The following is a 14,366-nucleotide window of genomic DNA, read 5'->3' as shown; positions in this document are numbered from 1 at the left end:
CCAAAATCCAAGAATAATTCAACATATAATCCCATATTGCATCTGAATATTGAGTTAAAAATATTAGATAGCATCAAAATAACACATTGTTCATCTGTACTACCCCAGGTGTAAAAAATGCTGCACTAAATAAAACATGAAAATACTGTAGTTTATTGTAAATAAATGACTAAAACGCCTACAGATGTCTATTTAATTTGCACACTTTACAGAATTTTTTTTTTTTTTCACTAACTAGACAATGCAATGCGAAATAAGCATGATTAAATAGGAATGATGAAGTGATTAATGGTAAAGCTCTAGAGAGATGTTGTTATTTATTTGTTTGTACAAGTTTAAGGTTATGCTAATTATTAATATTTCGAGTGTGAAATAGTCAATGTAATTTGTTTCTAAGCTGTGATGCTCTGCGCGTGGCTTACCGGTAACTGCAGGTGCATCCGCGCGTGTTTCAGCAGCTGTCGGTGAACCGGACCGCGCTCGAGCTCAGACTCTGACGAGCGGCAGAAGGGGCGGGGCTACAGAAGCTAGAGGGCGCTGTCACGTGACAGAGAGCAGCCAACCACAGGGAGGCTCCATAAGCCAGTCTTAGTTTGGTTACTCATTTGTTTCCTGCATTATTGTATTGTGTGATGCCTTGGCAACTTTGCTATTTTAAGCCGGAACACTGACCTATTTTTTTTTCTGCTGAAAGAAAATTATAAATAAATAATGTTTGAATAATTAATGTAAAAAAAAAAAAAAAAAAATCTAATAATTTTTATACATAATGGTAAAAAAAAATGCAAAAACAATTAGTTAATGCTAGTATAAATAATAAATAAGGATTCGAAAGTATTAAAGCACACTGAAAAGCATATTGAATTTATTTATTTATTTTGATTTTAACCTAGGAGATAAATAATAAATAATAATATATAGCTATCATTTATAGCACAATTGTTTATACACTTATTTATTTGCCTACATTTATTTATTTTTTTTGTCTGTGTGTTGGTGTCTCTGTGTACTGGAAGCTTATGTCACTAAAACAAATTCCTTGTATGTGCAAGCAAACTTGGCAATAAAGCTCTTTCTGATTCTGATTCTGATAAATAATAATACCAACAAAATTATATATATATATATATATATATATATATATATATATATATATATATATATATATATATATATATATATATATATATATATAAAATTCTGACCTAAAAATATTTATTTGGTCTTACCATAAAATACATTTATTTACATTTCTCTCTTTCTCTCTCTCTCTCTCTCTCTCTCTCTCTCTCTCTCTCTCTCTCTCTCTATATATATATATATATTTGTTGGTCATATTTATGTATTAATTTTTCTAACCTAGGAAATAAAAAGAACGTTTTAGGATTTTTAAATGAGTAAATAAATAAATAAATGTTAATTTTATAAAATCAAAACGTAAAATATTTTTTTCTAGGTCAGATTAATTAATTAATTTTTCTAACCTAGGAAATAAGAATAAAGTTTTAGGATTTTTATATAAATAAATAAATAAACAAATAAATGTTTATGTTATAAAATCAGAAAACTAAATAATTATTTGTAGTTCAGATTTTCTTGGAACATTGTAATGAACGATTGCGTATCAAATAAAACAATTATGATAATTGTTAATTTTTGCTGGTCATCTCAGATTTTTGGAAGAGTCTTAAAATATAAATATGTTATAAATATGAATAAAAGCACAAACATTTTAATCTGTACTTACTGTAAAAATACTGTATAAATATAAATATAAATATAAATATAAATATAAATATATACGAGAGGTGAAATGGAAATTCTCAAAATTATGAGCTTTAAAATTAAAAATGAAATAATCGTGCGCATTGATTTGATAACGGTGTTGACCAATTACATCGAGGCGTTCAGATCTTTAACCAATAACATTAACGCTGCCATGACGGAAGGTTCACGCCTGCGCTATTGCATTATGGGTATTGTAGTCTTCCGCCGGCGACAAACAACGGACGAATAACCTTTACTGTCTATGCGAACAACAACTAAAAACTACAATTTCCGCTGACGTGGTCACGTGGTTTGACGCGCAGGTTGCATCAGCGCAAAACCTCGATTCGCACACCGGTAGAGTCCACTGTACTCGTTTCCAGCGTCGAGTCCGACAGTAGATTCATCCAGGAGCGTCCTAAAGTGACAGAGGGTCAGATGAAGCTGTATATCTCCGACGGGAACCCGCAGGGGGTTAAAGTGCTGGCGTCGCTGGAGCTCACCGGAGTGAAGTGTGAGATAGAAGCAGTCAGCCACGAGGGTGAGACACTTAACCCGACTTTGTTGACCCTGTCGTGACTGTTAGTTTCATGGAGCGGTCTATGAATATAGTAAACAAAAAGTACCATGATATATAACATCATAGTAACGTTGCTATATAACTTACCATACTACAGCACTATAGTGTGTAGCAAGGTACCCATGTTATTACTGTGGTCCATTGCATGGGTGTATGCATAGACATCATATAGGATGTCTGTGGATGTATGTAACTTACTGTTTCTGTGTGTTTTTGTCCTCCAGAGAAAGTGGTCCCTTACCTCAGTGACCCCAGGTCACCAGTCCTGCTGTTACCCGACGGTCAGCATCTCTTCAGCCCTAACAGCATCTGCCAGTGAGTGCACACTATAATCATTACTATATAGATATATATATATATATAGATATATATATTTATTGTGTTGAATATTGAAAAGATCTTTAAAATTGCATGCATATTTACATGCATATATATATATATATATATATATATATATATATATATATATATATATATATAATGCATGCAATTTTAAAGATGTTTTCAATATATATATATATAGATTTTTCAATATTCAACACAATAAATGACATTGTACCATCTATATTAAAAATGAATATTTTAAATATTTAATGTTAAATATATAAATATGTTCAGTAGGGAAACAGAGGGTTGACAGTTTTTCATTTCACCCAACATTACTAATCCCAGGTCGTGATATTCCTGCCAATACACTCTTTTAATTAATCACTTGTTTATTTCACACAAAAATTCACGTGTAGTGCATAAAAGGTGAATTTTTATTTGTCATCTCGAGGAAATGCTCAGCTCGTAATTCCCAGTAAAATGAAACTATGGCTCTAAATAAAATGCAAATGCATCCCCTGGGGAAAAAATAGCACACACCTGTGATTAATGACCAAAAGAGAAAGTAAAACAATCAACAATTAATAATGAAAGCATAAAAAAAAAACTAAACGGTTGCTCGGTGAACAATAGAGCCGGTCGGTCCTGTTTGGAGGAACCCTGTTTGTAAATAAATTTTTTTTAAGTGTTATTACAATGACAATAGGCTTTGAGTGCATGCATATCGAATTTAATATCTCAAACTAATTTCACAAAGACATAATGGTGTTTTTGTATGTTTTAACAGATACCTGTTTGATATCAGCGGCCAGAAGGCGACTGACGCGACTAACCAGTGGCTGGAATGGGAAGCTACGACTTTACAGGTGACTATCGTAAAGATTAACAATGAATATGAGACCATTGGTAATGACAACAGATTACATATGCAGCTTGGTTTGCTTGAGAAGAAAGCACGTCAAAAGTTTTAGGTTAGTTAGATGTGACCAACATATCTTACTTAACGCAGAAAGGGTTTAAATTGTATGCATAAGGTTTATGCATCTGAATTTCATTAAAAATTTCCATGCATTTTTATTTAAAGGTAAAAAAAAAAAACTGATCAAACGTGATGGATATTTGTCAGTCATGCAACAATAATGCAGGTCACATTTATGCATTAAAAAATCATGGAATAGTTTATTATTGACCGTTTGCATCATATAAAATAAATGCATTCTTGCAATCGACACACATCAGTTTATTGTGAAAATATGAGTGGCTGTGGGTCAAGCAATATTCAGATCGATAAATGTACAAGTTTAAATGTTCATTTGAAAAATATTTAATATAAAATGCATATAAAAATATGAAATGCATTTAAAAAGACATTGATATATAAATATCCTTATTAATAAAATATATGTATAATTTTAAATATATTTTTTGATTATTTAAATAATATTTTTTCTTCCTCAAAATGCATGTTTTCGTATATCTTAGAATCAGCATAAATCTGATTCAATTAAATTACTGAATCAGATTAAATCAATTAAAATGTATGAATGTGGTTAAAATGTGTTTATATGGTTAAGAAACAATATCCAAATTAAAATGCATGAGATTAAACAAATAAATCTGGTTGTTGTTTATTAAAAACACATTTATTTATTAGTACCATTACATAAATGTGACCTGTTTAATAGATTTTTCACTAAACAATATGCATCACATTACAAATATTAGTTTATATATGTAGATATTTTATATGCAATTAAATGTTTTGAGTGTTTAGTGTTGTGTGTGCACTGAGACGTGTGTGTTCAGCCTGCAGTGCTGCAGTCTCTCCACATGGTGGCGCTGCAGGGTAAGCGAGGCGAGGCGGCCGCTGTGATGAAGGAGCCGCTGAAATGGCTAGAACAGAGTCTGGGCAAGAAAAACTCACCATTCCTTACTGCAGTGAGTTCAGTTCATCATCAACACACACACATCTGTGTCACAGATTCACAGCTGATCATCATCCCTGAATAAAGCCTTAAATAAACCAAAAGTGAAAGAAAAACATTCCTCAAATGTTTCCTCAAAAACATTCCTCAAAAACAGCAGATCTGGTTTGGGCCGGATTATTTTGCAATGATGTACGACTAAAAAAACAAACAAACACACAGACATGAAATCTTGATCTCAAGGGAGTCTTTAATTTTATTAGCTTTTAAACCAAATGGCAACAAGACAAATACTACAACAATAGTACAGTATTATTTAAAAAAAAACTATAAACAGTATAAAGTATTAGAGAACAAATAAAGAAAAACATAAATGTTACACTTAGATTTACATTATTACATATTTTAAATTATATCAGGTTTCTTTGATGAGTAGAAAGTTCAGAAGAACAGCATTTATCTGAAATAAAAACCTTTTGTACATTTTAAAACCAATTCAAATAGAAAGCTATTACTAAAATTACTAAATAAACGTAATTTAATACTAAAACCCCCTTTGTTTGCCCAAAAAATAAAGTTTTAAAAACAATTTTGGTTATAAGATAAAATAAATTAATGTTTTATAACCAGAAAAATGTCAATACAAAACAAAATTTCTTATATTTAATATAATTAAATTAAACATTCAAATAATTAGACATTCGTAAACATAATTTAGTAACAATAAAACCAAAATAAAATATTTCATAGGGCCCTTAACATGTAATCTTTTGTTTAAACTTTAATAAATTGATTTTAAATCGTATGTTTTATGATTTTAATTAATTAAACATTTTGTGATTTGTCAAAAAAAAAAAAAGGAAAAAATTGTAATCAGAATTCATTGGGCCCTTGGCTTGGAGTTGCTCCAAATGCTAAAAATTCTAAATTTTATTTAATTATTAGTTTGCAGTCAACATCAGTTTTCTTCCTCTATTTTAAGTCTTTCTCATTAAGGTTTTGTGTCTCTTATCTGAACGTTTTGCTTCATATATGACTCAAAACAAAGCAAAACAAAATCCGTGAACTCATGAGAAAATGTGAGGGATTGTACTATAATAATACATACAGTCATCATCACAAAACAAACCAAAAGAGAAAGAAAACATTCCACAAATTCCAACAACACACTCCTCACGCCCTAAACAGCAGATCTGGTTCAGACTGGATTATTTTGCAAAGACAAACAACTAAAAAAAATAATGCTGTCAGTAATTTCTCGTCAGTAATGGATTTAGTCACTAGATGGCATCATCTGGCTCATCTTACTATTGTTTAGATGGAAAAAGACACACAAGCCTGATGAAATCATGAATATACAGCGCTGAGAGTAAATACTCTGAGAGATTCGTTTAAATGATTCTTTAAAAGAATCAGTTCGTAAGAGTCATTAATTCCTGAATCGGACTACAATGGTTGCGCAGATGTTTTTTTTTTTTTTTGACATCACCATAAAACATGAACTAAACCACGGCTAAAATATTATTTATTTTGCATGACACTGAAAATTTATTTAGTTTAGTTTACAACTTCATTAATTGGCAGTTAGCAACCGGGCGTTATACAACACACAATAGGACACGTGTAAACATTAAAACACAGTTTTTAAATTTTTAGCATTACATATTAAAGGGGGGGGGGGTGAAATGCTCGTTTTCACTCAATATCCTGTTAATCTTGAGTACCTACAGTATAGAGTAGTACTGCATCCTTCATAACTCCAAAAAGTCTTTAGTTTTATTATATTCATAAGAGAAAGATAGTCTGTACCGATTTTTCCCGGAAAAACACGAGCGGCTGGAGGCGTGACGTGTGGGCGGAGCTAAAGAATCACGAGCGCCAGTAGGATTTTGCGTTGAGAGCGTTTGGAAGCTGTGACATTACCGTGAGGAAAAATAATTTCGTACAATTTTGATTCTTATAATTGCTCGTTTATATCTTGCAGTTCTGACTTCATAACTCGCAATTGTGACATTAGCTAGAATTTGTAAGAAATTTAATTGCACTTTATAACTCACAGTTGCAAATTTACATTTCGCAATTATGAGAAAGAAGTTAGTATCGCGAAAAGAAAAAAAAAGTCAGAATTGTGAGATTAGAATTCGTAGTTAATTTGTTTTATTTTTTTAATCAGTGGCAGAAATGGGCTTCAATTTAAATTCAAGTTTATTTGAATAGCGCTTTAACAAATCTTTAATTAAGGAAAACCATTTTTAGTAGTTCGTTTGGCCATTTTCTATGATGCCCTTTCTGCCTCTGAATAAAAAAAAATAAAAACGGTTATTAGCAATTTTTAATTGAACAATTCTGAATTTTTTCTCGTTCAATTATGAGAAAGAAGTTAGTATCACGAAAAAAAGTCAGAATTGTGAGATTAGAATTCGTTGTTAATTTGTTTAATTTTTTTAATCAGCGGCACAAACGGGCTTCAATTTCAATTTAAGTTTATTTGAATAGTGCTTTTCGCGATACGAATCACTGGAACGCAGCTTTATTAAAAAAAATTGGTTTTTTTACAATAGATGTATTAGTAGCTTGTCATGTCAAATTGATGTGCATATGGCAGAAATATCCGGTAAAATTAAGTTAATATGAGCTATAATAGGCTATTAACTATAGTTTCCATAGTTCCTAAATGAAAAACAACACTAAAGAGCCTTTAAGAAGTAACCAGACGTAAGCTTCACCTGATGTGTTTCAGGAGGCCGTGTCAGTTGCAGATGTCGTCCTGTGGGCGGCGCTGTATCCTCTCCTGTCTGACTCCAGTTTTGACGTTGGTAAGAGATCAATCTCAGTCTGTGTGTCTGCTCAGATGAAGGACTCGTATCTGATGCACTGTTCCTCTGCAGGTGAGCTGCCGTCTGTGCGCGGCTGGTTCGAGCGTGTTGGCGATCTCCCCGCATGTCAGGCGGCCGCTAAAAGAGTCCTGAAGGGAAAAGGTGTTGAAGCCCTGAAGACGTTCCTCCAGAAACACCCAGCTTCACAAACACAGCGCCGGGACAGTCCCACCAACGCCACTGAGGTGCACAGCAGCCCACCAGTGTTATTTTAGCATGTGTTCTATATTTTGGAGTTCGTGAGATGTTCGTGAGACGTTCGTGAGACGTTCGTGAAAAGTTCGTGAGATGTTTGTAAGATTTGTGAGACGTTAGACAGATGTTCGTGAGATATTCGTGAGGTGTTCGTGAAGTGTTTGTGAGACGTTAGTCAGATGTCCTTGAGATGTTCGTGAGATATTCGCGAACCATTGGTGAGACATTTGTGAGATGTTCATGAGATGATGTTAAGATGTTCTTAAAATATTTGTGAGACGTTTTTGAGACGTTTTTAGTCAGATATTCTTGATGTCCTTGAGATGTTTGCAAGATGTTCATGAGATGTCTGTGAGATGTCCTTGAGATGTTCATGAGATACGTTCATGAGATGTCTGTGAGTTGTCTGTGAGATGTCCTTGAGATGTTCGTGAGATATGTTCGTGAGATGTCCTTAAGATGTCCTTGAAATGTTGCAAGATGTTCGTGAGATATGTTCATGAGATGTCTGTGAGATGGTCGTGAGATGTCCTTAAGATGTTCGTGAGATGTTTGTTAGATATGTCCTTGAAATGTTCGTGAGATGTCTTTGAGATGTTTGCAAGATGTTCGTGAGATATGTTCGTGAGATATGTCCTTGAGATGTTCGTGAGATATGTTCGTGAGATGTCTGTGAGATATCCGTGAGATGTCCGTGAGATGTCCTTGAAATGTTCGTGAGATGTCCTTGAGATGTTTGCAAGATGTTCGTGAGATATGTCCGTGAGATATGTTTATGAGATGTCTGTGAGATGTCCGTGGGATGTCCGTGAGATATTCGTGAGATATTCGTGAGATGTTTGTGAGACGTTCTTGAGACGTTTGGGAGATATTCGTGAGATGTTCTTGAGATGTTAGTGAGTCACTCTGGTGATTGTCACATACACTGTTTAACTGTGTGATGTATGGTTTGTCAGGCTGAAGTCGCTGAGCATGTGATCACAGCGGAGGAGATTGAAGAAGCTGCTCAGATCTGGTCTGAAGGACTCAAAGGTTCTCCTGCGGTCACAGAGAGGAAACACCCAGTGTATGTTCAAACCCTCATCACTGCACATGTAAACCCTTTCAGTCGGTGTTCGCTCAGTGAAGTTATTGTGTGTTTCTCAGTCTCCCTCAGGAAGGAAAGAGAAATGTTCTTCTCACCAGCGCTCTGCCGTACGTCAACAACGTGCCGCACCTGGGAAACATCATCGGCTGTGTGCTCAGCGCCGACGTGTTCGCCAGGTAACGCCGCTTCTGGATTCATCAGTCACTTATTTATATTTAACCCTCACAACGCCCGGGTCCATTTTGACCCGGAAGAGATACATTTCTAAAAACGGCATATTTTTAATGAGGGAACTTTGTACTTTGAACTTTTTCTTTAAAACTATCACATTTCAAAATACACGTTATAAAAAAATATATATATAATTTATTTTTTATTTTTTTACAATTATTTTTTAAGAGATACCACCATTTAAAATGTTCTGGTCATTTTTTTACCTGTGTGTGTCAGAAGCGCTATTAAGTGTCGAAAATACTTTTCGTGCAATTAAATGAGTGTTATATTAAATTTATTTGGCCTTTCCTTCATATTTCACACACTTTTGGAACTGAATTTTGTTGATGAACACGAATAGGTCACCTATCAAAAAACCCTTGAATTTAATAATAATTCTAAGATTGTTTTATAAAAACAAAATAATCTGACTGTTATTGAAAAAAATTATTTTCTATTGTGTGTGTGTGTTTCCTGTGTTATTTAAAATTTCAAACAATTTCTCAATTACTGTTTAATTAATAAAAAGGGGTGAATGCATTAATAACATACAGATGTTTAAAACTCATAATGTTTTCACCTATAAAGTTGCAGATCAGATACAATATGGTTTCAGTTGGAAAAAATGAAGGTTATGACTGTTTAATAAAATAATGAGGATTAATGTAGTCTGTTGGTGCACGTTTTCACGTATAAACGCTCCTTTGCCTCTCTTTGCAGATACGGCCGTTTGCGCGGCTGGAATCTGCTGTACGTCTGCGGTACGGATGAGTACGGGACGGCGACGGAGAACAAGGCTCGTGAGGAGGGTCTGACGCCGCAGGAGATCTGTGACAAATATCACGCCGTCCACGCAGACATCTACCAGTGGTTCCAGATCGACTTCGATTTCTTCGGTCGCACCACCACTGAACGACAGACCGAGTAAGGACGGGAGAGTTTTACACAGATATGCATTTTTAGTGTTTAAAACATAAAAACAAAAATTATATATATATATATGAAATTTTCATTTCTTGCATTATTCTAGTTTTAGTCGATGTGCTAAAAAAAACCTATAATTAAATAAATATTAATAAATGCTACTTTGTTTTTACTTTTACTTTATGTATTTAATAAATTTAATTTAATGCTTTTTTTTTTAAATCCATCGATTTTCAGTTATTTATTTTTAATTTCAATTCATTTCTTTTATATGATTTTATCATCTTAAGATTGTATAGCACTTTGAAACACTTACGCTTATAAATACATTTTTAATTGAATTAAATCTTTTTTTCTTTTATGTTATTTTATCATCTTAAAATGTGTACAGCACTCGAGTACACTGTTTTTAAAATGGCTTTATAAATACATTTAAAATTGAATTTAAATAATGTTATCTTTTTTCTATTACATGCTATTTTATAATTTAATTGAACTGCACTTGTGCACACTCTGGTTGTTAAAATGCTTCACAAATAATTTTTTAATTTACATTTATTTATTTTGTTTCTTTTGCACTAGTTTGAATAAATTTAATGTCAGCAAAAACATTTTATATTTAGTTTAATTTAATTCTATTTATGTATTTTTTTTTTCAAATGACATATGCATGAATTGATTGTTGTTGTCTTATATTTTATTTGGTTATATAAAATAATTGAGTGAAAGTCAACTGGTGATGGAGTCCTTAATTAAAGATTTTGGATGTTAAAATATATTTTCAGAATATTTTAACTGAACTCTGGCACAATAATATCAGAGCTAAAGTTTCAGAAACGATGCATGTTTGTGTGTGCTCCTCAGGATCGCTCAGGACATCTTCTGGCGTCTGCATGAGCGAGGTTTTCTCCTGGAGGACACGGTCGAGCAGCTGCGATGTGAAAGCTGTCAGCGCTTCCTGGCCGACCGCTTCGTGGAGGGCGAGTGTCCTCACTGCCGTTACCCAGAAGCCCGCGGGGACCAGTGTGACAAATGTGGCCGTCTGATCAACGCTGTGGACCTCAGGGTACGGTTCGAAGCCGCTCTCCAAACACAGACGTCTTGATTATTACTTCAAGGAAGCGTCGCTCATGACGTGAGATGCTGAAAAAACAAAAGAAACGCTCATCTGACACGCGGTCATACATTATTCTGTTTATTTAACAATTACGTATCCAGACATTTCACTTAGGAATAACATTATTAGTTAAAAACAGCTTTATCCTGTTAATAAATATCTGGTTTAGTAATTTATTTATGAGATCCTTGTCCACATACAGTGTGTAATTATTTCCACAGACTCGTTAGGGTTTCATTATCAAACATTAGATGTGTTATGAAGCGCTATATAAATAAAGTGGACTTTATTTGACATTATTAAACATTATATATATATATTCATAATGGATTACAGATAATTACAGTGTGAACTAATCTTAATGCATTTTAAAATATATGGAAAAAAAATGTATTTTTATAAAAAAAAAATATATTTAGAAATCCTTATTTGATTAAAATATATTTTTTTATATTGTAAAATGCATAACTTTCTCTTCTTATTACATTTATTAAAATTTATGGAATGTTTTTATATATTAATAAAAAAAACTTCTATTTAAAACTCCTTATTTGATTAAAATATATTGTAAAATGTACAACTTTATACCGACTTATGATATGCCTAATTTTGACCAAATTCAAGGCAAAAATCTCTCAAAAAGTTGGGAGAAATTCATAAAAAAAAAATAAAAAAAAATCTGTGCTGCTTATTTGAATGTGCATTCTGTGCTGAATTAAACAAGCTATAAAGGCTTTTAATTTAGTCTCTTCTGCTTACAAGCCTGCATTTATTTGATCAAAATTACATAAAATAATATATAATATTACAATTTAAAAAAATCTGTTTTCTATGTGTATATCCGTTAAAATGTAATTTATTTCTGTGATCAAATCTGTATTTTCATCATCTTCAGTGTCACATGATCTTGTATGCTGATTTGCTGCTCAAGAGACATTTCTGATTATCATCAATGTCGAAAACATTAATGTTTTTGTGGAAACTTATTTTTCTGGATTCACAGATGAATAGAAAGTTTGAGCATTTATTGGAAATGGAAATCTTTTGGAACATTATAAATGTCTTTACTGTCTCTTCTGATGATTGTAATGCGTCCCTGATGAACAGAAGTATTAATTTCGGAAGTGTTTACCGTGGTTCTGTGTCTCCTGTAGAATCCGCAGTGTAAGGTGTGTAAGGAGACGCCGGTGATCCGCTCGTCTAAACACCTGTTCCTGAACCTGCCGAAGGTAAAGAACACACCTGTGTGATGTGGATCTGTGGGTCTCCAGCTCAGTGTGTGTGTGTGTGTGTGTGTGTGTGTGTGTAGCTGGAGGGCGAGCTGGAGCAGTGGCTTGATAAGTCGACAGGCTCCGGTGACTGGACGGCAAACGCTCGTCAGATCACACGCTCGTGGATCCGTGACGGTCTGAAACCGCGCTGCATCACGCGTGACCTTCAGTGGGGGACACCTGTGCCACACCAGGACTTCAAGGAGAAGGTACGAGCACAGCATCGAGAGTTTACGATGCTATTACACTAATATCATCCATTAGTCTGTGCTGACATCACTGTCTGTCTGTGCAGGTGTTCTATGTGTGGTTCGACGCTCCTATTGGCTACCTCTCCATCACTGCAAACTACACCGACCAATGGGAGAAGTGGTGGAAGAATCCTCAGCAGGTGCTGGCCAATCACACGACACTTAAACAGTTTACAGTATTTAACCATCTGAGTTTGATACAAATCATCTTTGACTTGTATATCAACAGATATGATCAGGGTTGTTTGGGACAGGGTTGTTATAATTAAATGAAACTGAAATTTAAAAAAAAATTGCTACTTGAAAAAATGTTGTAGGAAAATTAATTGAAAATGAAATAAAAATTAATATACTCATTTTTTTTTAAAGTGAAAAAACACAACTAAGTTACTAAAACTTTAACAAATTAAAATGAAAGCTAATATATAAAAATACAAAAATTATTCGAAATATTAATATAAACTGTAATAGTACATCGATGCTAAAATATAACTAACATGAAGTAAAAATTTTATATATATTAATAAAAAATTATATATATAGATATATGCATTTAAAAAAAAATAATGACAAAAATGCATAACAAAACTTCAAAATTAAATGAAATACTGATTCAGAATATTAATAATAACAAATATAGCAGCATCTCGATACAAAAAAAATTTAGGAGTTGAATTTGATTTAAAGATGATTGCTTTTAAACTATTTTCAGTCGGGAATTACTAGGACATTTCAAACTTAATTAAAAAGTAATAACAAGTAGCATTGAATTAAATAAAAAAATACCGAAATGCTATTTCTTGTAAAATGAATTACAAAAAGGTTGAAATAAAATCAGTGTACATGCATTCACATCATCAGTTTAGGAAATAGCAGCTGATTTGTAGTTGTGCTGAGTTTCTGAGGAGTGTGTGTGTGTGTGTGAGCGTGTGATGCTCTGTGTGTCCTGCAGGTGGAGCTCTATAACTTCATGGCGAAGGACAACGTTCCCTTCCACAGTGTAGTGTTCCCTTGTTCACTTCTCGGAGCTCAAGACAACTACACACTAGTCAATCACCTCATTGCTACGGGTGAGACCTGAACATCACACACAGATCGGTTCGAGAGCACGGAAACACGCATGTGCCACTTCATATTAAATCTAGCTTAAAGAGAGTCTCCTCTGCTCAGCAAGGATGCATTCGTTTGATCAACTCTATTCACTCTATTCATTCGCTGCATGTTTTCTTTAAAAATAAAAAAATAAAAATAGCTTTAGTATTTTTGTATTCTATTGTTTACTTTTTTATTTATTATACATTGAACAAAAGCCCAAAAAGGCTCTTTAACACTAGCTCGCTCTATTCTTTTTCTACTCTCTCTGATTTATTTTATTTATTATATAATTTTAAAAAAAATTTGTTATGCAAAGATTATTATAATTTAATTATAATAATAATATTGTAATCTATATATCTGTTATTGTAAGTGAATTTTTTTAAAATTAGCCTTTGCTGCTCAAGAAACATTTCTGATTATTAGCGATGTTGAAACATTCATATTTTTGTGGAAACTGTGATGCATTTTATTTTTTCGGGATTCACAGATGAACAGAAAGTTCAAAAGATCAGCATGTATTTGAAATGGAAATTGTAACATTGTAAATGTCTTTACTGTCACTTTTGATCAATTGAATGCGTCCTTGAGGAATTGTGAACGTTACATTCTGATATTTAATAATAATGTTTGTGGGTGTGTCCAGAATACTTGAATTACGAGGACACCAAGTTCTCGAAGAGCCGCGGCGTGGGTGTGTTCGGGGACATGGCTAAAGACACGGGGATCCCGTCAGAC

The 14,366-nt window shown here is 33.3% G+C and overlaps 2 protein-coding genes across 3 annotated transcripts in view; one reads left to right on the top strand and one right to left on the bottom strand.

Moving 5' to 3' along the window:
* The window catches only part of arhgap9 (Rho GTPase activating protein 9), a 29,641-nt gene extending 29,114 nt beyond the window's left edge, over positions 1-527 (bottom strand). For both annotated transcript variants that reach the window (XM_052600430.1, XM_052600431.1), the window contains exon 1: positions 423-527. The gene's annotated coding sequence lies outside the window, so the exon portion shown is untranslated. The remainder of the gene's footprint in view (positions 1-422) is intronic.
* Positions 528-2,073: 1,546 nt separating this feature from the next.
* Positions 2,074-14,366, top strand: part of LOC128016067 (methionine--tRNA ligase, cytoplasmic) — a 21,366-nt gene continuing 9,073 nt past the window's right edge. The window contains exons 1-15 of the mRNA XM_052600428.1: positions 2,074-2,308; positions 2,572-2,662; positions 3,462-3,540; positions 4,481-4,612; positions 7,340-7,415; positions 7,488-7,660; positions 8,627-8,736; positions 8,817-8,933; positions 9,691-9,894; positions 10,759-10,960; positions 12,166-12,240; positions 12,321-12,491; positions 12,578-12,673; positions 13,486-13,603; positions 14,275-14,366. The exon at positions 14,275-14,366 is cut by the window's right edge and continues 122 nt beyond it. Coding sequence (XP_052456388.1) covers positions 2,206-2,308; positions 2,572-2,662; positions 3,462-3,540; positions 4,481-4,612; positions 7,340-7,415; positions 7,488-7,660; positions 8,627-8,736; positions 8,817-8,933; positions 9,691-9,894; positions 10,759-10,960; positions 12,166-12,240; positions 12,321-12,491; positions 12,578-12,673; positions 13,486-13,603; positions 14,275-14,366 — 1,839 coding nt within the window. The 5' untranslated portion in view covers positions 2,074-2,205. The remainder of the gene's footprint in view (positions 2,309-2,571; positions 2,663-3,461; positions 3,541-4,480; positions 4,613-7,339; positions 7,416-7,487; positions 7,661-8,626; positions 8,737-8,816; positions 8,934-9,690; positions 9,895-10,758; positions 10,961-12,165; positions 12,241-12,320; positions 12,492-12,577; positions 12,674-13,485; positions 13,604-14,274) is intronic.

Source organism: Carassius gibelio, chromosome A6 (genome assembly GCF_023724105.1).
Source record: "Carassius gibelio isolate Cgi1373 ecotype wild population from Czech Republic chromosome A6, carGib1.2-hapl.c, whole genome shotgun sequence".
NCBI lineage: Eukaryota > Metazoa > Chordata > Actinopteri > Cypriniformes > Cyprinidae > Carassius > Carassius gibelio.
This window is presented reverse-complemented; position numbering and strand designations above follow the sequence as displayed.